Source organism: Citrus sinensis, chromosome 8 (genome assembly GCF_022201045.2).
Source record: "Citrus sinensis cultivar Valencia sweet orange chromosome 8, DVS_A1.0, whole genome shotgun sequence".
In the NCBI taxonomy this organism is placed as follows: Eukaryota; Viridiplantae; Streptophyta; class Magnoliopsida; order Sapindales; family Rutaceae; genus Citrus; species Citrus sinensis.
Genome location: NC_068563.1, coordinates 1,470,783 through 1,494,102, shown reverse-complemented (window position 1 = coordinate 1,494,102; position 23,320 = coordinate 1,470,783). Strand labels below are relative to the sequence as shown.

Genomic DNA, 23,320 nt, shown 5'->3' with positions numbered 1-23,320 from the left:
AAGTCGGATTTATTATTGTATAATCGAATTGTCCTTCAAAGGTGACTGTTTAATTAATGTTGCCAGTTATAAAAATATGGGATTCTAGTGGGCTTTAAAGGCAAAAGTTAATTTCATTAAACAAAGGACGTGCTTCGGTCATTTTTTCCTAATTATATATATTAAAACTTTGCTAAATCGTCCATGCAACTACGAGCTTGGAGGGCTTAGTGTTTTGTCATGAATAAGTTATGTGTAGGCGGATATCTAAAAACAATAAAATCAAGCAGTGTGATCTATTTTCACTTTCCACCAATGCATGGGATTTCACTTCCATACGCAGCAATAAATGAGTGATGCATAGAATTTTCTCTTTTTATCTGTATCTTGTTCTCTTTCCGTCTATATATCTATTGCCTAGGCAAGATGCTTTAATGGCCGCTCGCACTATTACATACCCACAAGCGCAATTACGTATGTGCAGGTATATGTATATGTTTGTGACCCTTGTTATGCTACCCCGCAAATTTTGGAATAAAATTAATAAAATAAAGTTTAATTCTTTGAAATTGTTATCTACTGATACAATTTGCTTCAAGCAGATTTGCTTGCTCTGCCACCAATTTTGGTGAGAGAGGAACTCCCTGCTTAAAGACTGGTTTAATTATGCCAAAACAATATAAATTAATCAATAAAGGGAAAAGGACATTCAACCCCCCAACGTTTAGGAAAAGGGACAAAAAACCCCTCAACGTTTCAAAAAGGATTTATAACCTCCTTTCCGTTAACAAACACCATTTGTTTTAACAGTAAATTTATTTTTAATTTTTAATTACTATTATACCCTTATAATAAATTAATTAATATATTAATTTGAGATATATCACAATTAATAATTTTTTAAAACTAAAAATTGAGATACAATTAAATTTTTGCCCAAATGATTTGCTATAAATTATACCTTTCTAATGATCAAACCTTTCATATGTGATTATTACTAATAAAACGAAATTTGATTAAACCCTTTTTCTTTGAGGAATCAAAACCATTACACTATATTGACTTGACGGCGACACTTATAGTGAGAGATAAAAAAATAATTGTATCTCAATTTTAAGCTTTTAAAAAATTATTAATTGTGATATATCTCAAATTAATATATTAATTTATTTATTATAAGGGTATAATAGTAATTAAAAATTAAAAATAAATTTACTGTTAAAACAAACGGTGTTTGTTAACAGAAAGGGGGTTATAAGTCCTTTTTAAAACGTTGATGGGTTTTTTGTCCCTTTTCCTAAACGTTGGGGGGTTGAATGTCCTTTTCCCATCAATAAATAAAGAACTTGCAACATGTCTAGATTTCTTCCCCAAAAATTTTCTTGAATTTCTTGTTTTCATATTCTCACTTAACAGGAGGAGCTCTGTAGTATGCAGGCACAGCAACAGGGAAGAACATTTGTGTAATTCCTTCAGCTTTTATTATGGGGAAAATAATTCCAGAAGCATCCTGCAAAATAACAAACAAAATTAACCAAAGATAAATATATGATTCAATGCGAATTTTGAAACAAAGTTTTAGAATCCGATCTTATGACTTTTAACCATTAGCTATATGCCCAGTTATCTTACACATCGTGTGTTAGATATCAATCCATGACCAATACAAATGCAATATTCTCTTGTCACACGCGTCATGTGGCCAAACTGATCGGCTAAAATCTTGGAATGACAAAATGAAGTGAAGATACTCACAGAAATCAATCTAGCCCCAATCCACAAACGTTTGGGAGATGGAAATGGAATCAATAAGCGTCCAACGCCATAAACTGCCACTGCAAAAAAATGCAGAACCAAGCCCAATGGCCGGGGGTTTAGCCCCGAGAGTATTGATATTGGTCCACTTGAGAAAACACCTCCAAGCCTCAAGTAATCAAAGCATGCTTGCCGCATTTCCTCCCTTGCAGGATCTGAAGATGCGGAGAAAACTTTGTATAATGCGCCTGCTAATGTGTTTATTGTAGATGCCACGGGCTGCAAGCACAGAATTGGACGCTAATATTTTAAGCTAGCAGCAGCTTGAGTGTGCTGCAAGTAAAGAGCATTATGAATGGTGCATATTTACCTTGCGCAGTGTGTAAAAGGATTCAAAATTTTTGCAAAGGGAATATGCATTGTCTAAAGAACGCAGGGGTCTGAGGAGATCTCTGAGTAGAATGACATCAGATAAGGCTACTGTCATTCCACCTCCGGTTAAAGGATGCCTCATGTTAAATGCATCTCCCATCAGAAGCGCACCTGGAGTTGGATATGGAGCTGCTGGCATGCTTCTATTTGGCATTGTTCTCATGTTTCCTTTTTCAGTTGCTGATATAAAAGCAGTTTGCAGCTCATGGGGAATCTGAAACATTAGTTCCTCAATTAGTCTAAAATGAAGTAGCAATTCATGTTTTGAAAGGACAACATATTTCAAGTAACTCCTACACAAATTACTTGCAAAAGAAATGTACCTGGGGAGCGATAACAGTTTTCAAATATTGAGCCATTTCACCGTTGGAAACGGAAGGTACTTTTTGGCCAGGAATATCAACCAAACAGCGAATCTCGGTGCTACTGATAGGATAAAACAAGATAGGTGAAGGTTCTGCCAGAACAACGTGCCCATGATTTGCAAATGGAAGCTTACAATTCTCCAAGGCCAAGCCCACGAAACAAGAGGGGATCTCAACCTGCAGAATTATAATCACAAGTTAAATTGTAACTTTCGGAAAAAAATCCTTATAAGAAATTGGCGAGATCTATGATTTACTATCTTCATTTGACAAGATTAACACAGCATCTTCACCTTAGGATTGCAGAGATTGCGGCGCAAATTTGAACAGCAACCATCGCATACTACAGTGAGGGGAGCATAGGCCGTATGCTTTTCACCAGTCTTGGTTTTGTATTCAACTCCTTTGATGGTTCCATTGCGTTCAAGAAGAGATGTCACTGTTCCTTGTTCCATCCTTACACTAAACATAAGATTGGACAGAACATGCAATAATTTATAAAAAAAAAATTGTTTCAAATTATGAAATGAATCAAAATGAACAAATATGAACGAAAGAAAGCCGTACTTGGGAAGAGAAGCAGCCTTTTCTCTCATTCTTTGTACAAATCGCCCATGGTGAAAGCTTCTCCCAGCCACATTTGAATTAAAACTTCCCAATGGATATGAAAGTTTAGTACTTTTCCCACCTTTGTAAAGAGCATATCCGTACACATTCTGAGCATCAATGTCACTGACGCAATCTGCAGCCACATGTTTATAAGTTACAAGATGGATCTATGCCGATGAAAATGGAAGAACAAGATTCAAATTGTCAGAGCTTGCCTTCTAGACCCAACTCTACTAGCTTTAGATATCCACCAGGTTGCAGCAGCTCTCCAACAATTCTGTCAGGCTGGCGTAAGTCTCTTTCAATCACATGAACGCGGCGTCCATCCTGAAAAAAAAAATTCCCAGATAAAAAAGTTTACAGAACATACTCAGAAACAGACAGCAATGCAAATGATATGTTTTGATTCCTTTTATCACCTTGCCAAGAGTGTAAGCAAGAGCTGAGCCTGCAACGCCAGCACCAACAATGATTATATCCGTGCTTTTGCCTGAATCTGATTTGCATGTTCTGTTTTCTGAGCTCTTCATTGAAGAATCTATGCTCTTCTTCTTTCCTTTTAAACCGTAGAACAAGGCAAATCCTAACAGAGTAGCAATTACTGCTCCCAATGCAACCATTTTCACAACTTGATGAATTGTAAGATAATATGAACTGTATAGATTTTGTGTTTGCGTGTTTGATTTGATTTGTCACTTGAACTTGGCGCCTTTTATAGGCTTGAGTTGTAATAACTTATAATAATAAGCTGCTGAAACACATCTTGGCTTTTAGCAATTGGCCAAAATACATTATGGACCTATAATTTTTTTTTAACTTCCTGAAGGGATGTGATAGGGTGAATAAGATTACAAACGAAGGCATAATCATTGTTTGATCAAGACTCTAGGATTGAAGATATTATGTAATCATCATCATTAAGACAGTTTGTGCAACTTAGGTTATCGAATGATTTGTATTGGATTGTTGAGTCTCCAAGTCAAAACACTGCATTTTTCAAGCAAATGTTTGATTGGTAATATGTGGGGTCTGAATTAGGAGTCCTTTAAGTCTCAAAATTTTCAAAACCATGGGAGCCAAAACTAGGGGTAGCTAAGATTAAATTCAAATAAAATTATAAATGATACAGATACAAACAAAACAAAGCTCCAAAAGTGTCCAGCCGGTGCTTACCAAACAAAAGAATAATTTCTTCCCAAAAATATTTTGTCAAGAATCTCTTGCCAGTGAAAAGGCTGGGTCAATTCACCAGTCACTGACACATGAGCAGTGATATGTTAAACATCCATTTGTAAAGTTTTTTCCCTTTTTTTTTTGCACACATGTAATTTCTTGACCTCAAATCCATTTTTATTATACTCAGTTGGATTGGAGTCAAAAAAATTCAAACTCAAAATCAACTTAATTTTTTGGACAAAATTGATTTGTGTCACTGATATATATGTTCAGCTTGATGCAAACCAAAAAAACCCGTTGCAAATTCTCCCCTCTGAATTGCGCTGTTCCGAGCTCAATGGCCTCTCCATCAATAGGCTCACATATAAAAAAAAAAGAAACCAAAATAAGATACCTGTTTTCGAAATTGTGCACTCAGTGTTCAATACACAAAGATAATAGAGGAAAAAGAAAACAAAACAAAACTTTATATATCAACTGGTTATGAAAATTAAATAGTCAACCAAGGATGTTGTCTTTTTCATAATCAAGACACAACAACAACACGCAAATCACTAATACACAACAAAGCTAACTCATACAAATAACATGCTCATGAGAGCTCAACAATTTTTGGCCGCTTTTTAGATTTCTTGTTTCCTGCAGATTCACTCAATGAATCATCCTTGTTTGTCTCGGATCTTTTCAGATTCATGGGATCCAATGTTTTATTATCCTCGACGTCATCATCACTGTCATCACTACTATCTTCAGTTTCTGTTTCACTACTGCTTGCAGGCAAAGGAATCGCTGGCTGATTACCAGCGATTGCAGATTCAGCAGCACTGACCGCCTCAGGAGTATGCAGATCAGCTATCCCCAGCATTAAATCCTATCATTAAGATGCAACTGAAGTTGTTAATGGACCAGCTGCCACAATATAAGTATGAACACAGACAGGGGGAGAGACCAAAGAGGGAGAGACCTTCACTTACCATTTCAATAACTTCAGATTCGTTTCCGGTAAGCGCTTCCATATCATAATCTTGAGCATTATCCTACATTTGGTCAAAGGAGGCACACGTTAGTGATTAAGAGAGAAAGGTTTGGATCAAGATAAATGGTATGGATTTAGTAATAAGATCAGCTGACAAACCTTTGCATCAAGTTGGAGCCTTTTATTAGCCTCTGATATGACTCCCAAAAAACCTTTAACTTTTCCCAAAACTGAAAAATGAGAGAGACAGATTATCGGACACTATCAAATACCTACAAAATGTATATGACTCTACATACCTGAGAAAATTCCTTGACATAAACTTGATAAAGATATTCCAAGCTCTAGAAACAACTTTGATAAAGATATTCCAAGTTCCAGAAACAACTTTGGAAACAAAAAGATTCTCTAATAAGGGTTTCTGAAACTCTTTAATACAACAATTTACAGAACAATAATTTTGAAACTTCTTTCTCCTTTGAGAATTTCATAATTGATCACTCAAACAAGATCTTTGCAATAATCTAACTACGGAAACAGAGTGCACATGAACCAATTTCACAGAGAAGCAACACCCATGACAAATTATCAACCAGAAGCCAGTATTTTGTAGGGAGAGTACTTCCAGAACACATAGAAATTCAGAATACCTTGGCTTCTAGGAACTGGTCCGTAGCTGGGCATTTTACCGGGGTTTGGTTTCTTTAACTCAGCGTTCGTGTCTTTCTTGCTACAAACAAGAAGTGCAGATTCTGCAAATATAAACACAACCGTTGAACAACAGAGCTTGCAAGATACACATATATAGGAAAAGAGAGTACAAACGTGTACCTATAGCTGAAGCCGAAGAATCCTTGTGCTCTAAGTGCAAAAGATCTTTACTTGTACCCCCCATCCCTTTTTTCCTTTCTTTTTTTCTTTCTCTCCCTGTACATAAAGAAGCACAGGCTACTTAGGTTTTCAGAGACAAGAAAATTCTAAAGACATAACCACCAAAAGCTAAAAATTTAAAGCCAAACAAAATTCTAACAGAAAAATAAACAAACCCGTGTTCTTAAACTCGTCATTCTGGTGATGTCCTCATATTACATAATATTGTATTGATAATACAATAAAAAAAGTTTGAAGCTATTGAGGAGGAGTACCGGACCGGAGTTGGATGGTTTGCTACCTCGCTACTTGTGTCGTTTGAATTCGCGTACTACAGACTGCAAATCGCTGCTGCTGCCTCGCTCGAGTTCAAGTGCTTGCTGCAGCGTCGCGCGGCTGTGCTGGTGGGTGGGGGTTGCTGCTGCGTCGCGCGAGAGATGCTGGGTGGCTGGAGCTGGACGGTGGGTTGCGCGGGATGGCGGGAGATGCTCGCCGCTGCTGCTGGCTGAGTGGTGGCTGCTGGAGTGCTGGTGGTGGATGCTCGTCGCTCACTGCTGGATGCTGTTGGCCCCGCCGTTGACTGCCGGCGGCGAGAACAGTGAGAAGTTGAGGTGACGGTGAGTGAGGGAGGGAGAAAACGAGGGAATTAGGGATTTTGACTTTGAGAGTTTGGGTTTTGTTCAAAACTAACGAATTGTTTTGTTTGATTCACTTTTTCTTTTTCGTTTTTATTTTTTATTTTTTCAGCTTTTTTTAATTTGAATTTTATGATATATTATAAAGATTTTTCTTTAAAATATATATATATTATTTAGGAAAAATGACAAACACACCCCCCAATGTTTAGACAAAGTGACAAAAAACCCTAACGTTTTTAAAAAGATATTTACACCCTCATTCACTAACGAAAACAGTAATTTTTAAGGAAAATTACCGTTATACTCCTCTAGCATATAAAAAATATATATACAAGTTTAACTTGTAATATTAATACTATAAAATTTTATTTAAATTTTAAACTTGTATATTTAACAATTTTCCACATGTTATCATTTAAACTTGTATATTTATAACTAATTTTTTATGTTATTTATTATGGTATTAATTGAAATACAAGTTAACATTAATAACCAATTTTATTTATTTTTATTCTTGAGTAATGAATTAAATTTATTTGACTTGAAGAGAAAATTTGATAAAAATTTAAATAGAGGAATTGGGTAATGAGGATATATTTATAATTTTATTAATAATATATGGACAAATTGGATAATCAATAATTTTTTTTTATATGCTAGAAGGGTATAATGATAATTTTTGTTAAAAGTTACTGTTTCCGTTAGTGAATGAGGATGTAAATATTTCTTTTGAAACGTTAGGAGAGTTTTTGTCCCTTTGTCTAAACGTTGGGAGTGTGTTTGTCATTTTTCCTATTATTTATTATAAAGTTTGGGCTTAAGCCTGGGCTTTTAAAGAAAGCCCTTGTCTAAGCCCATTGCATATGGACTTTACAAATTAGAGGTCTTTATCTATCATTTAAAGCCACGGACTGAGTTTAAAGCCCGCGGGCCTGGACTGGATCGGGCCGGTTCGAATTTTTCTGCCAATCCTACTTCTTTTGACCTTTTCAAGTAAAAAATTAAGAAAACCGATTTTATTGGGCCCTTCTTTTTTTTTTGACTTGAGTGTATGTATTGTCGTTGTCCTGAGTGTATGAATTTTACGACTAGCTAGCTAGCGAGCCTGTCGTCTTCTTTTGACCTTTTCAAGTAAAGAATTAAAAAAATCGATTTTATTGGCCCCTTCTTTTTTTGACTTGAGTGTATGTATTGTCGTTGTCCCTCGATTGCGATGGGTACAACAAAATAGTTATTGTTGGACCCGATCCGTTCTTTTTTGTTTGTAAGACGAAGGAAAGACAATGCCTAAGCTGTCCTTCGGGGAGAGAGCTCAGGCTTATTGAAAAAGTATACTATACTACGATAGCGTGTTGAAGTTCATTACACTCCATTAGAACTGTTTGCCAAAACAAAAGCTCAGCTCAATTAAAAGCCTAATCTTCCAGACAACTTAAGACAACTGAACTCAACTCGTCAAGTTCTACAGTGACCCAAGATCCAGAGCCCTCAAAGGCTCAACTGACCTCGTTTCTAAGCAAAAACATACAGAAGATGACACTTAGAATTGCAAATTACACCGAGACATGGTTTCTCTGATATTTTTTACCATTAAAATGAAAAAATTAATAGTAATTAGTAGTCATATAATTATCAAAACAAATATGGGTCTGGGCATACTAACAAGCAGGAAGATTAGAAGCAAACCAAAATCTAAAGAACACATAAAGGCGGGGAGGCATTTCTTGTGAACTCACTCCCCTAATAAATATTTGGATGAAGGATTTAATGTCTCACGATTGGTACACAACATTACTTGCCCTTCGGGTATATGCTTGCTAGCATGGTTTTCAAATGTGTAATTTCAATAAGAGAGTATATGTTGCTGAGATTCTCAGTGATATGACTTCAAGTGGAAAACTTGACAAGCCGGCTTATAAGATCTCTTAACTGAAGCCTGTTCAAACTTCTTCGCGGCTACTTCATTCTCTTCCAAGCTATTCTGAAGAAAATACCGTATCCACCAAGTTGAACTCCGCAATTTGGCCTACAGAAAAGTAACGTTTCATGGACCCAACTTTCTTCAATGAAAAGAAAGAACTTGAATTACTGTGCCTGTACGGCCAAAACTTACCAAAATATTTTGAACCCAAAAAGAATCGAAAATAATCCCATATAAAACGAGTGAGCAAAGATATCAGTCGTATTTTGACCAATCAAGCATCCAAAATGTATGAATTGTGTTTCTCAACAAATTAAATGCTAGCACGTGATCAATCCGAAGTAACAAAGACAGCATTCAAATGAAATTGTAAAAGTCATAGGTCTAGTTCAAATCCAACCAATATATAGGAACACGAGAAGCCCTACGAGGACTAAGACCATATTGAAATCCTGCAACGAGTAATAACTCACAGGGCGACCAAATTTGGATAGTTCAGAAACTTTAGCTCTTTGCTGATGTGGATAACCTACACAACAAAACGATATATCAAAAGAACATAAGAATATCAATAGTTTCATACACATATTTTAAAAAAGCTAAACGAGGGATTTACCAGCAAATATTACTACACCATCAGCAGATACCCTAGCCAATTCTGGAAGAGTTCTGTTAAGGTAACTTCGGAGACAAGTAATCCACAGCATCTGACACAATCGCTAGAGAAAATGACTTTGCTCGGAAGGCCAGAGGAAATTTAATATCGGTCGCCTGCACAATGCCTTTGCGCACAAGACTCACTGCGGTTGGCATCAGCATCGTCTGAGTCAAATGGCTCAACACCCCATGCTTCATTATCCTCCTCTTTCAACAGTTTACATACCACTGAACAAGTTTCGGGGTCCTACGTGTAGCATTTTAATCATGCTGTCAACATATGCCTTCTTAAGAACACGTAACGGAGGTCTCGGTCTCTCGGATCTGCGTTCGAGTCGAAGTGTTTGCGAAGAAGAGGAGTGATGGTGTTGCAGAGCTAGACCGTGTTGGGGTTTTATGTTTTTTTTTTCCCTCCAATTTGCATTGCACTCCTTCTTGTTTGGGGAAAAAACCAAATAATCCAAACGTTTTAAAAATTAATCGATTAAATCCCTCACAGATTGAGGTGGCAAAAATACCCGTCCGGTCCGGACCCGGACCGTACCCGAGCATTGTGGGCCAGGTATTACCCGGCCTGGGTATGAAGCCGGGTCGGTCTTGGGCATCACTTGATAAACCCGGAACCCGGATTTTTTAAAAAAAATTATAAAATATATATTATTTTAAATATTTATATTTATTTGACTCATTTATTATACATATATAAAATTTTAAATACTTAAAAATTATATTTTCATGTCAAATTTTATTGAAATAAATTTAAAACTTATAAAATTACCAAAAAATATAAAATATATACACATATAATATTAAAAAATATAAAATTTGGGTACCCGGATTAAAATCTGGCCTAAATCCGGACTTGTTGCATCCGGACAGAATTCGGTCATTGCAATACCCGGACCCGGTCCGGGATTTTGCCATCCCTACTCACAGACCGTGGTTATCTGTAGTTGAAGGTTTATTTATGAAAACTCTTATGATAAGGTCTAAGCATTGAACAAAGTCGTTGAATGAATTAATCTGACTGAATGTGTTGATGTCTTAAAACATTTGTTAAGTTTATAACTTTTTTCAAATGTTCATAAATCATAATTGCGTCTCATATTTGTTTATATTCGCTTTGCCCCTGTAGCCTTTATACATAAGCTACTTTTTCGATTGAGTTTCGGTTCTTTGGGAAGCCCAGGCCCGACCCGTCCCGTCCAAATTTTGACATGGTTTTTAAGGGTTTGGGCTTGGTCTTTGCCCAGCCCATTTGTGATCTCTGCTTGGAATTAAAAATTTTTGTTTGAAATAAAAGTGAATAAATATTATACAATGCCAAAGAAACTAAATTAAACAACTACTTGATAATCAAAATACCACATGGAGATAAACGTTTTTCTAGTTTTATTAATTTAAGTATTTCCATAATTATACAAATTAGAGCTGTTAATTACTGCCATCCCCGAATTTTTTAAATGCCTCATTGAGTTGCATGTTCAAAATTCTTCTAACAGAGATAAGATAGCTGATACAAAGTTAATTTCTAGCTGGCAATGCATGTAATTAATCGGTTTTCCTTCTCTAGCAGTAGAAAAATTAATCCGAACTGAACTTTTTGTCAGTTATGTAATGGAGCAATGGTACTTGTATCCCCTTATAAATTTCTGTTTTGTGCCTGAATGTTTGGCGTAGAAAGCTGAATATTGAGAGCATTCCCAGGAGTTTTCTTGTACAAAAACTAGAAAACAAAATTTTAAAAATAATTATTATTATTTTCAGCAGAAAAATGTACGTTGTTCCCGAAGAAATCAATAGATAATTACAAAGAAATCTTATGAACTTTATTAATCATGATACTGTAATCGTAGAATATCCTTTATTTGCATAGATCTTAGCCTACTGAGAGTCAAGATCATAAGAAAGACTTGAAATATTTTTCTCGAGTGAGAAGACTTCATCTGATCTCACGCTTCTCCCCTTCAAGAACTGTGAATACCAATGTGCCGAGAGCTTAGGGTATCTCTTCAAATCCGGATCATGTCGGTCAACATAGTACAGGCCATAACTTGATTTATAGCCATCCAACAACTCGAACACGTCCAAGAAGGACCACACAAAGTACCCTCTTGTATTTGATCCATTTCTTCCATTTTTCCAAGAATAAAAAGCAAACAGTAAAGAAGTTAGATTATACACACAGATCACTTCACTTCATTTCAGGAAAAATGGAAAGGAGGTGAAATGATGGACTTTTAAAAGCTCAACATTTACATAAGACCAACAGTCAAAACCATTCCATAACACACTAATTTTCTATTAAAATATCTTGAGTCGAATGCTTATGAGCTCTTTCTTGCCCTCATGAAAATATAAAAGACATTCAAGGGGTCTACTTTGGCACAAAATAGGCATACCTCACAGTATCAAGCACAATTCCTATGTATGCATGCAAATATTCAACCCTGGATATATCTTCCAATGATGAATTGCGTGGGGTGGCCAGACCTGGTAAAATTCATTTGATGATAAAGCAAACCAAATCAGAAAAAAAAAAGTGAAACAAGTATTGACCATATCATATTAATGTTGCATCTGACAGCAACTATCTTTTGGTGCAAGGCCACAATTGCCACCACGAGAATAGTTACTGCAGGACTTTCTTTCCTTTTCTATTGTCTTCCCCCTCTATGCATGCTATTGTAAGGTATGTTTTCATGTGCAATTAGCCACTACCATATCCTGTTGCATACTCAAATAAAGATAGCATGAAATTTTTTCAAGTAGCTGACCAGGCAGCATGATTAGTGATTTCAGCTCTTTGATTCTTCATTTGTTACCTTTTTAAATACTTCATCACTTAAAGAAGAAGACCAGCATATGCGAGTTTACTTACTGTAGTCAGTCGTCAAGAGCATCAACAGATAGATGGATAAATAGATAGAGAGAGAGAGAGAGAGAGAACCATTCTCATGAATGTAAATGGGAGGATTGCCATAAACTTGCTTAAAATACTCCAGCACTATTTGCAGGCTTGAGGGCTGTATTGGAGATTGTGTCAAACAAAGAAAATTAGGAATGTAGTGAACTAAATCAAGTAGATTAAACAAATACTTTGATTATCTACTTAAAAGTCCCACCTCATTTGATGATGCAGCAGTATCCTGCTTAACTGCCAAAATCAATCAATAGTTTTAGTTTCTCAATTAGGCAGAAATTGATTTTTGAAAAAAAAAAAAAATTGACCTGTCAACTTGGTATATATAATGAGTTTACACAGTTACAAGACAGTAAGTATATAAGGACCACCATATGGAAGTTCTAGATTGAAATTAAGCCACAGATGAGTTTGACTAGGTGAACTTTGATGGAGTAAAAGAGGAATCAACTCATGTATAATTCAGCCATTTATCAGCAAAGTAAGACTAATGATATGTAGAGAACGTACAAAAAACCTTTGTTGCTGTGTCTGCACTCCAGTCTCTGTGTTTCTGTTTCAGACTGCTGGGATTGTCCTTGATGTAAACTGTGTAGTAGTTTATCACTCCAATGAAGTCAGCTGAACCTTTAATCTGTTGGGATTCATGGTCAGTGAAGGCTGGAAGTCTTGAGCCAGCATTTTGTTTCATTATTTTGGGATAGTCTCCATACGCTAACGGATTTGCAACCCTGAAATTCAGTGCAATATAAATATTAGCTACGGCTGAAATTTAAAATAATTAGATTAATGGAAAAAGTGCCAAACAGAGAGCTCAAGACATATAGATTCTTATCGTACCAACCAATTAGGAAATCAAAGTATCTTTGAGTTGCAATTGTATCCTCCTTTGAGTTTGTAAGAGGAAAAACCCCAAATGAAAAGATGCATAGACCTATATAGCCATGTTGCTTGTCCTGCATCACCATGCGTTGCAATTATTCCAATATCTTTAGACATGACTGTCATGACCCAAAACTAAACCTGGCAAGAAATTATTTGCATTGGACCTAAACTGTCACGAATTTGCTTTCAGGATGCTTATACACTCAAAATGTGTCTTGTCAATTAAGGTTTGGATCACCCCTTATAAGCACTAGACTTCTCCCATAACCAAGCACGTACAACCTACCAAGCTTAGAAACTCAGTTCGCACACTTGTATTCAAGAATGGTTCTGGCCATCATTTACGACTCAACCTAGATTTGACAAGATATTATCCATTTTGATACTGAACCCTTACGGATTCATTCTCAGGGTGCCTATAAGTAAAGTGTGGATCTTTTTATACAATCTTTTATAAATGTGGATCACCTTCTATAAGTATTAGGCTTCTCTCACACACTCAAAGCGATATGGGATATTGCAATGGCAAAAATTGACATCTAAGGAAGTAATGTGCGGACACAAAATTTCTATTCTAACAAGAAAGACTAAAAATGCTTGATGCTGAAGCCAAATACTTCTTGTTGAACTCAATATAAATAACTGAAAGGATAAATGATTGACTAAGTCACACACTAGATGGAATACTGAAGCACATGAATGAAATTTTTTTGGATATTACCTGATAATTCTTTTTATACAATCTTGCAACCGATGCATGTGCCAATAAGAGATGATGAACTGCCATGTATGGCTCAGTGGAAGAATTGCCTCTAGAGCAGTTATTGAATGAAGAAGAACATCGTTTAGGTGGTGCAATTCCGAAGTCATAACCTAACATTGCAAATCCATTTGGCTCATTCACAGTGGTCCAATATGAAACCCTATCGCCGAACTCTCTGAAGCATACATCTGCATAAGCTGTGAAGTCTTTCCTGCATTCAAAATGGAGAAAATATAGACACAGTCATCAACACGTTTATTGATTTGCTTATTTAACCAAGCACAAAAGGGTAAGCTAAAACCACAAGGAACTGAGAAATATACACAATCATTCGATTGATCCATCCGCCATACTCATCTTCCAGTGCCTGAGGAAGATCAAAATGGTGTAATGTGACATGCGGTTGGATTCCTGCTTGATTCAAACAAAAGTGGTATATTGGAGATAGTGGAAGTACTTTCCTTAAATATATGCAAAGAAATTGAGTTTCTATAAGTAGTAATGAAAAACTGGAACTGACCATAGCTGATTAGCTAATTTATGAGGTTGTTGTAGTACTGTAAACCCTTTGGATTGACAGGTCCTCTTCCATCTGAACAAGAAAGATAGAAGAAAATGAGGATAATCTGAGAGAATGACTCAGAAACTGCATAATTGTTATATGTTTCAGAAAAGCCGGGAGTATCTTATCATACTTGGAATTAGTCTTGACCATGAGATGGAAAATCTATAGGCATCTAGGCCTGTGTCTGCCATAAGCTTCACATCTTCCTGAAAAAAAGCACATGGGTTGCACAGGTATCATTGTGCCACAAGATGCAATGTTTTGCATGAACAAGCAAAATCAACCAGCTGTTGGTTGGTTATTGTTGTATAACCATTTCAATTAGTTTCAATAGACAAAATGAGGATGAACTGTAATTGAATTTTACTTAAGCTTTATGTGAAGAATCATAATGATTTAAGGCATGATGTATCCACCTTGTACTTATGATACTCATCGCACGCTACGTCTCCAGTGCCAGGTACATTCCCTGAAAATTTAGAAGAGAAAACCCAACACAACTGTTAGAAGATAAATTTTTGATAAACACAGTTATAGTAAATCAATGAAAAATTATTAGGGGTGAAGCTTTGATATCTAATATCTGAAAAATTTCAATGCCAACCTCAGCATATACAATCAAGAACACAACAAGGAGTGATGATAAACTAAGGGGTTCGGCAAGACTCATATTTAATCTGAAAGAACAAAACTGACCGGCATGTGCAAAGGTATCCCAAATGCTGGGAGTCCTTCCATCTTCATTTGCTGCCCCCTCTACCTATATTACACGTTACATATCATAAGAATCTGATGTTTCTTTTTTTTTTTCCCCCCCTACCTTCTCCTCCAATTAACAAACTAAAAGTGTAAACTGAAACAGATCAGACAGCTGAGTAGAAGAAGTTAGAATTAGTTGTGGACCTGATAAGCCGAAGTGCCAGAACCAAAAATGAAGCCAGGTGGGAAGTCATTTTTGGTATACTCAACAGCAGTGAGTGCTGATGCTGCCAAATTAAGCAGAAATATTAGCAAGAAAAAGGGCCTCAACATCACAGATTGAAGTAAGCAAGCGATTGTTGATGTTGTTTCTTTTTACAATTATGAGACTGGGAAGTGGGAAATGCTATTTGAGTTTGTTAGTAGTATACAGAGTAAAGCTCTCCCCTTCTTATGGAGAAAACTCAAGATAGCTAACCAACCTGTACAAAAATGGAAAAAGGGTTAAAAAAACACAAAAACTGTCACAGTCTCCAAGCTGTCGTGTTGCTCCTGTGTGACCAATCAATCACCCAATCAAAATTCCATAGCCCTTTCGACAGTGATTGTGATTGGTGATGGTGATTGGTGATGCATTAATGGTTGCGACTAGCTACGTAGCTTGTCCGCCGTCTTCTTTTGATCATTTTATTTATTTATTTTATTATAGAAGGGATCACGAAGAGCCACGGCAACACTAACCTGTAGTTCTTTTGACCATTTTGAAGTACAGAATTATGAAAATCGATTTTACTGGGCTTTCGGCCCTTCCGTTTTTGACTTAGCGAGTATGTACTGTCGTTGTCCCTCGATTGCGTTGAGTACAACAAAGTTGCCACTGTTGGACCCAATACGATCTTTTTTTGTCTGAAGCAAACGAAAAAAATGCCTGAGCTGGTCTTTGGAGTTAGAGCTCAGGTCAATTAAAAAACTACACTATAGCGTGTTTAAGTTCATCACACTCCATTAGAACTGTTTGCTAAAACAAAAGCTCAGGTCAATTGAAAGCCTTTTTGGGTAAAGCAACCCATCTTCTAGCCAACTTGAGACAACACAACTCAACTCAACTCAATTCAACTCGCCAAGTTCTACCGTAGCCCAAAATCCAGCTTCCTCAAAAGCTCAACCGATCCCATGTTTAAGCGAAAACATACAAAGGATGACACTTAGCAATTGCAAATTACATTGAGACAGAGTCCGTCTGAAGAAATTTTACCCTTAAAATGAAAAAATAATAATAATTTGTAGTCATATAATTATCAAAACAAATATGGGTCTAGGCATACTAACAATCTTAGCATACACCTATAACAAGCAGGAAGATTAGAAGCAAAACAAAATCTAAAGAGTACACAAAGGCAGAAGGCATTCCTTGTGAACTCAGATGCGTAATGTCTCATGATTGGTACACAACATTACTTACCCTTTGGGTATATGCTTGCTAGCATGTTTTTCAGATGTGTAAGTTCAACAAGAGAGTATGTGTTGATAAGAGAGTATATGTTGCTGAGATTCTCAGTGATATGACTTCAAGTGGAAAACTTGACAAGCCGGCTTATAAGATCTCTTAACTGAAGCCTGATCAAACTTCTTCGCGGCTACTTCATTCTCTTCCAAGCTATTCTGAAGAAAATACCTTATCCACCAAGTTGAACTCCGTAATTTGGCCTACAGAAAAGTAACGTTTAATGGTGTCAACTTTCTTCCATCGAAAAAAAAAAAAAAAAGAACTTGAATTACTATGCCTGTACAGCCAAAACTTACTGAAATATTTTGAACCCAAAAAGAATAAAAAATAATCCCATATAACTGAGTAAGCAAGATATCAGTCGTATTTCGACCAACCAAACATCAGACATGTATGAATTGTGTTTCTCAACAAATAAATGTTAGCATGCCATCAATTCAAAGTAACAAAGACAGCATTCAAATGAAATTGTAAAAGTCCACAGCCTAGTTCAAATCCAACCAATATATAGGAATATGAGAAGCCCTATGAGGATTAGGAACAAATTGAAATCCTGCAAAGAGTAATAACTTACAGGACGACCAAATTTGGATAGTTCAGAAACTTTAGCTCTATGCTGACCAGGATAACCTACACAAAAATGATATATCAAAAGAACTTAAGATTATCAATAGTTTCATACACATATTTTGAAAAACCTAAATAAGGGATTTACCAGCAAATATTACTACTCCATCAACAGATACCCTAGCCAATTCTGGAAGAGTTCTGTTAAGGTACTTTGGAGACAAGTAATCCACAGCATCTGACACTATCACTAGAGAAAATGACTTTGCCCGATAGGGCAGAGGAAACTTAATATCGGCCACCCGCACAATGCCTTTTCGCACAAGACTCCTGCAGTTGGCATCAGCGTCGTCTAAGTCATATGGTTCAACACCCCATGCTTCAGTATCCTCCTCTTTCAACAATTTAGATACCACTGAACAAGTTTCAGGTCCTACATGTAGTATTTTGAGCATGCTGTCACCATATGCCTTCTTAAGAACAGGTAATGCTCTCTGGACTTCTAAAGTGCACGAAACAACGCCTGCATAATTGAAATCATGAGCTGAAGAAAAGTTTTCATATCCACTCCATTTGCATGCCGGCGGTACCATGCAAAAATTCAAAGAATGGGGAAAAGAATGGCTCAAACTAACACAAGATATCAGTATTCCCCATCTTTAGCCCATAAAATCCTAGCCTTTGGCATCCAGGTTGCAAAATATTAAGAAGCATGGAAACTAAGATAATAGAATCAAAACACCAACTTTACCTTCAACTTTACTCAATGCCTCTTTTTCAATGATTGTTTTACCTGTAACAGAAACGTAAAGAAGTTAATACAAAACATACTATAGAAGATAAAATTGAAATCAGACAAATACTGCTCAAATCAGTTGCTGATAATGGTAGACTTTAACCACACCAAAGTTCCAAAGTGAAAAGTACATCAAAGTCTGTTCATAAACTAACTTTTAATGTCTGTGGCATTTTTTTCTTTTAAATTTTTTCAAGGCTTTGAAAAAACAATGGTGGTTGGATATAGATGAACTTCCTTTCAGATCTTGGTTGTGGGAAAAATAAAAATTTCATGAACCATCACCACTGATAATGAAACTAACAGAGAAAATACAAACCTGACCCACTGTATAAATAGCCAATAAGGAGTACTGCACCCTGAAAATTCACAAAAGTATAACAATAATTAATTACTTTCATTTTGAAAATCTGCTCAACATAAATTATAATTAATTACTTTCATTTTGAAAATATGCTCAACATGGAATTTATGTTCCGTAGGTAGGTGGCAGTAACAGGAATTTATTTGTAGAGTGGGGAGTACATATGCGGAAATCAATATTTATTTCTCAACAAAGGAAAAATCAGTGGTTAATGTGATAATTGCTAGAAAATGGTAAGCAAACTGAGAAAATTATGGGGAACAATGATGCTACAAAACATACCACAGCCAAAAGTATAACAGACAGCAAAGGTGATGAGCGTGATTTTGAATGTGCTGAACCCACAAAAGGGATGCTTCCACCATCAGCAAGGCGTCGAGCAGGATTCACTGGCCTCCTTGACATGACTATGTAACAATGGAGAGCCTTCAAAACCAAAAGTAAATTAAGAAACAATCTAAAATGAGTTCTCTTTTCCAAAGTTAGTTCTACTCTTTGTCATTTGAATGTTCAGATATAAACCCAAACTCCATTACATTAAGTATCAGCTGTCACAAAAACCACTAAAATAACCCATCACTGGATTCATTGGCATTTCAACTACAGCAAACAGTTAAGTGTCTTGAATCTTAAGCATACCCATTTCTCTTATTAGTGACTACTACAACTACAAGCTAAAATTCAGCTAAACGAAAGCTAAATTTAGTTAGTGACAAGGAATCACAAGTGATACGAACATACTTTAATAATAAATTGAAGCCAACGATTCACTGTAAATCAAAAACTGTAAGCAAATTACCTGAGATCAACGATCAGATGGGTCGAGTATAGAGCACGATCCAGATCTGTTCGCAGTGGGAAAGAGGGAAATGGGATTTGTTTTTCAACTTGGTTTTGATTTAAATAAATTATTTATCCGATGTTTGATAATTTTTAATTCGCCGAAGAATCTTTCTCGTTCTTTCTCTTTTTAATTGTATATATTATTATTCTTCGGTTTATAAGATGGGATAATAACTAAATGGGATAATAACATCCGAATCCATGATGTTTTGGAAACTTTATACTTTCGGACATAATTTGTCATTTATTGCGTACAGGTCCCTAAATTTTTACTAGCTATAAAGTATTCCAAATATTCAATTATTTAAAAAAAATAACTAATTTTATGAAGTATTAAAGTTTTCACTCGACGATTTTATCATCAGATCATTTCCTGGTATTAATTACTTACTTAACAATTACCTTTTAGCTTAATGACTGTGGCCTCCTCACATCATTAGTCGAGATTTTGAATTTTCTAATTATAATTTATCCAGTCTTTTAAACAAATAGTATAATCATAATATTAGGGGTTTACTCGTAAATTTGATTTTATCTTTCAAAAAAGAAAATATTGATTAAAAAAACTCTGAATTATTTGCCTCTCAATTGGACCCTCCAATGGGCCCAAGTTGAGTTGTTTATGTACAACCGTTATTCGGTCGGGCCGCAATCTTTGGATAATGGCAAAATCGAAAATAAAATTCACTTTTAATTTTCGAAATAAATTTAGTGAAACTAGGAATGGGCATTTGGTTTGGTTGGGTAAGTAAAAACTGGTTCAGAAAATATGAATTGATCGGCTTTTTGTTTGAATCAAATCGAATAAAAAATGATTGGTTCATTGTTAAAATTTAAAAAAAAAAGAATGATTAATATTTTTTTATTAGTACTTTTACACAAAACATGAATAATTAATAATTATAATTTAATTGGACTTAAAAAATAATAAGTGAAAACTATAAAATTTTGGTTAATATAAAAGAAAAAATATTAAATTTCATAGATTGAATCATATAAAACTAATTCCACCCAAATCGAAATAATTCGATTCAGTTTCTAAGTTTGATTTATATTTAATTCACAACTTCTTAAATCAATCAGGTTTGGTTTGCTTTGCCTTTTTGACAAAACCAAACCAAAATGGTTAACGTCACCCCCAAGTGATACAATAATATATCTTTGTTCATAAGCATATTCCATTATGTAACAGTTATAGTTTTATATATATATATATATATATAGTGAAACAATAATATCTCAATACGGAAATTATCATTTTATTACCAAAGTTATTCTGACATATCATTTAAGTACCATAGTTTGCCGAAAAATATATTTTACTACCAAACATTTACGCCGTTATCAATTCACTACTATTCTGTTAAGAAAACGTTAATATTTAACAGAAATTGAGTTAAAAGTCGATTTTACCCCCAAGAATTTAAAAAATAATTTTACCCATTGTAATTTAAGCATTATATGTCAGAATAACTTTAGTAGTAAAATGATAATTCCCCTAAAGACTTGGTAGTAAAATAATAATTTATTTATCAAATTAACAAACAATTTTATTCTTACAGTTGGAAATGTCTTTGATGCCCTTATGACATCAGTAAGATATCAGCAAATTTTTAACGTTCTTAACGGAATAATAGTGAATTGATAACGACGCAAACGTTTGGTAATAAAATATATTTTTCGGCAAACTATGGTACTGACATGATATGTTAGAATAACTTTGGTAGTAAAATTATAATATCGCTATATATAATAAAAAAAGTTATATTTTAAGCTATAATAACTTAATGATCTTGACAAATCATAAATCATAACGGGCGTTGTCTAATTGAGTTGGTAAAATTAAATATTTAAAATATATTAGTTAAATTACTCAAATATATTTGAAGATGACTCATCATGTTCTACAACTCAACATGGACGTTATTTTTTGTATCTATTAAAGACAAAAGAAAGGGAATTTTTATCTACCGATTTTAATTTCTATAATTATAACGTGAGTAATGATACAGTCACAAACTCTTGTACAAATTTATTTTGTACAAACTGATGTGGCATGATAAGATTGATTGAATTAAATATCACTTGGCCTACATAATTTGTTTTTATTAATTTATATTCTCATTCAACCAATGAATTAATGCCACGTCAGTTTGTACAAAATAAGTTTATACAAGAGTTTGTGGCTGTATTGTTACTCTTATAACGTTGGGCATGGTATTTGTGACCAAAAAAAAATCTCAAATCTAAAACTAGATAGGGTGGAGAGTTGTGCTTAATAAGGAACTACAACAAACGAATTATTATTTATTTATAAATACAAGTTTTATGTTCATATATCATTTTCTTTATTTCTCCATGTTTACATTTTTTTTTGTAAGTGAAATTAAAGTTACGACAAAGCAAGCCATTAATGTACATAAGTTTACAGTTTAAAATAATATTGTGTCACTTGTATAGTTAAGGAAAAAAATCGGAGAGTGCATTTACCGGATTTAATAATAATAAAAATATATATAATGAATGGGCTTAGGATGACAATGTGCACCATCCGCAAATGAGTTTGCTATTACTAAACCCGCACCCACATTTGTTGTAGGTTTTAATTTTTTAAGAAAACCAACATACCGCGGGTTTTGACAATCCGCAATAGTACCCGACGAATTTTTTGTAGGTTCTCACATTTTAAATCACAAATGTTTAATATGTAAATTTATATTAATAAGCTAAAATTCTACATAACATACTTAATTCTAAATGTAATTAATATAAATTGAAAATTAAAATTATCACATCAATCCAACACAAATTATCAAATTTAAGTATGAAATATATAAATCTATAAAAAAATAACCACAAATGCCATGAAAAATTCATGGTTGTGAGGTTGCGGCTTACGGGTGAAAGGAAAATAGTTTGGAAGGTTAGGTTTTGCGGCTGCTGCTCACAGGTGAAAAGAAAATAGTTTCGATTTCTTTTATGTTAGGTTATGAGTTGCAACTTGCACACACCACAAGTGACATGTTTGTATTTTACATTTATTTAATTTATATATTTTTAGATTTAATTAATTTTTCAATTAAAATTACATTAAAACTATTTGGAAAAAAAATTACAGGTTTGACAAATATTCATGCCGGTCTCCATAAAATATTTAGATAATACTAAATCTACCTGTAACGTAGTATAGATTTAAATTTTTAATATCAAACACACCCACAATCTGTAAAATTACCCACAATAAATGAATTTTAGCGATGGATTTAGACAGATTTGGGGATATCATTGTCATCCTAAGACTGAAAGCCAACGGCCAACGGGGTGGCAATAGCCACATGTAATGAAACTTAACGATAGTAAGTTTAAAAATATATTAAATTAAAAAGAAGATATTGTTCGTTGTCGCAGGGATAAAGATGATGGGGTAACGTGAGGATCAGAACCGCATATTGTGGATCACGACACGTATACACGCCACATGTCGCAATCAGAAAAGACCAACGCACAGCCATTTTCAGCTTTTTCTGCTTCACCAAACAGCCGGCGGCAAATGCTACGGCCTCTACACACTCCGCTGTCACACATTTCTCCGATTCTCTCTCCATATCTCATAAATTATTCAACATCACCTTTTTGTGGGTGAATTTCAAAACTATCCTTATATTTTGGAAATATAACAAATAGGCGCATAAGTTTACCATACGGATAATATCAATCAAATTCAAGGTTTTCTCATTTTGTTTCAATTATTTAAAATTATGTTTTTTTTTTCACTTTTCTACAGGAATTCTTAAAAGTTCCGGAGAAGACAAAGAATATATCATAATTCACATTGAACTTAAATCTTAATTCTGCAACTACATACTTGATTCTTTAGTTCTTAAACCAATCATTTTATCAAATTTGCTTGTGTTCCAATTTAATTAACTTATATTTTCTTTCGCCAAACTGTAAAAATACTTATTTGATTATTCGATCCATTCATATTTTGAATTATAGATATAATGATATATATGTATACATTTATTGA

At 34.7% G+C, this 23,320-nt stretch overlaps 3 protein-coding genes and 2 pseudogenes across 6 annotated transcripts; all 5 read right to left on the bottom strand.

Annotated features, from left to right (window-relative positions):
* Positions 1-521: 521 nt before the first annotated feature.
* Positions 522-4,106, bottom strand: LOC127899210 (squalene monooxygenase SE1-like). The gene is made up of 8 exons (XM_052432510.1): positions 3,560-4,106; positions 3,356-3,467; positions 3,099-3,273; positions 2,825-2,993; positions 2,490-2,708; positions 2,105-2,380; positions 1,735-2,013; positions 522-1,489 (listed from the first exon to the last, which is right to left on the bottom strand). The coding sequence occupies exons 1-8, from the start codon at positions 3,758-3,760 to the stop codon at positions 1,385-1,387; spliced, it is 1,536 nt and encodes a 511-aa protein (XP_052288470.1). The 5' UTR covers positions 3,761-4,106; the 3' UTR covers positions 522-1,384.
* A 648-nt stretch (positions 4,107-4,754) lies between these two features.
* LOC102630578 (uncharacterized) lies at positions 4,755-6,879 on the bottom strand. Of its 3 annotated transcripts, none has more exons than XM_052432514.1 (6): positions 6,339-6,879; positions 6,124-6,219; positions 5,943-6,044; positions 5,452-5,522; positions 5,291-5,353; positions 4,755-5,187 (listed from the first exon to the last, which is right to left on the bottom strand). In XM_052432514.1, the coding sequence occupies exons 2-6, from the start codon at positions 6,185-6,187 to the stop codon at positions 4,909-4,911; spliced, it is 579 nt and encodes a 192-aa protein (XP_052288474.1). In that variant the 5' UTR covers positions 6,188-6,219; positions 6,339-6,879; the 3' UTR covers positions 4,755-4,908. The 3 variants fall into 3 exon arrangements, with proteins under 3 accessions (XP_052288474.1, XP_052288473.1, XP_052288472.1); XM_052432513.1 differs by having other exon boundaries at positions 6,464-6,879; XM_052432512.1 differs by having other exon boundaries at positions 6,438-6,878.
* A 1,614-nt stretch (positions 6,880-8,493) lies between these two features.
* LOC127899211 (probable pectin methylesterase CGR3) lies at positions 8,494-9,718 on the bottom strand (annotated as a pseudogene).
* A 1,389-nt stretch (positions 9,719-11,107) lies between these two features.
* On the bottom strand, positions 11,108-15,862 carry LOC127898585 (beta-glucosidase 11-like; annotated as a pseudogene). The gene is made up of 13 exons (XR_008051171.1): positions 15,418-15,862; positions 15,211-15,274; positions 14,931-14,983; positions 14,645-14,720; positions 14,470-14,541; positions 14,273-14,360; positions 13,908-14,160; positions 13,142-13,257; positions 12,812-13,032; positions 12,504-12,535; positions 12,329-12,404; positions 11,781-11,871; positions 11,108-11,509 (listed from the first exon to the last, which is right to left on the bottom strand). The product of XR_008051171.1 is annotated as a beta-glucosidase 11-like (transcript).
* A 590-nt stretch (positions 15,863-16,452) lies between these two features.
* LOC102624811 (probable pectin methylesterase CGR2) lies at positions 16,453-19,418 on the bottom strand. The gene is made up of 7 exons (XM_006486749.4): positions 19,247-19,418; positions 18,730-18,873; positions 18,403-18,442; positions 18,039-18,080; positions 17,436-17,810; positions 17,295-17,350; positions 16,453-16,920 (listed from the first exon to the last, which is right to left on the bottom strand). The coding sequence occupies exons 2-7, from the start codon at positions 18,850-18,852 to the stop codon at positions 16,768-16,770; spliced, it is 789 nt and encodes a 262-aa protein (XP_006486812.2). The 5' UTR covers positions 18,853-18,873; positions 19,247-19,418; the 3' UTR covers positions 16,453-16,767.
* Between the last annotated feature and the right edge of the window lie 3,902 nt (positions 19,419-23,320).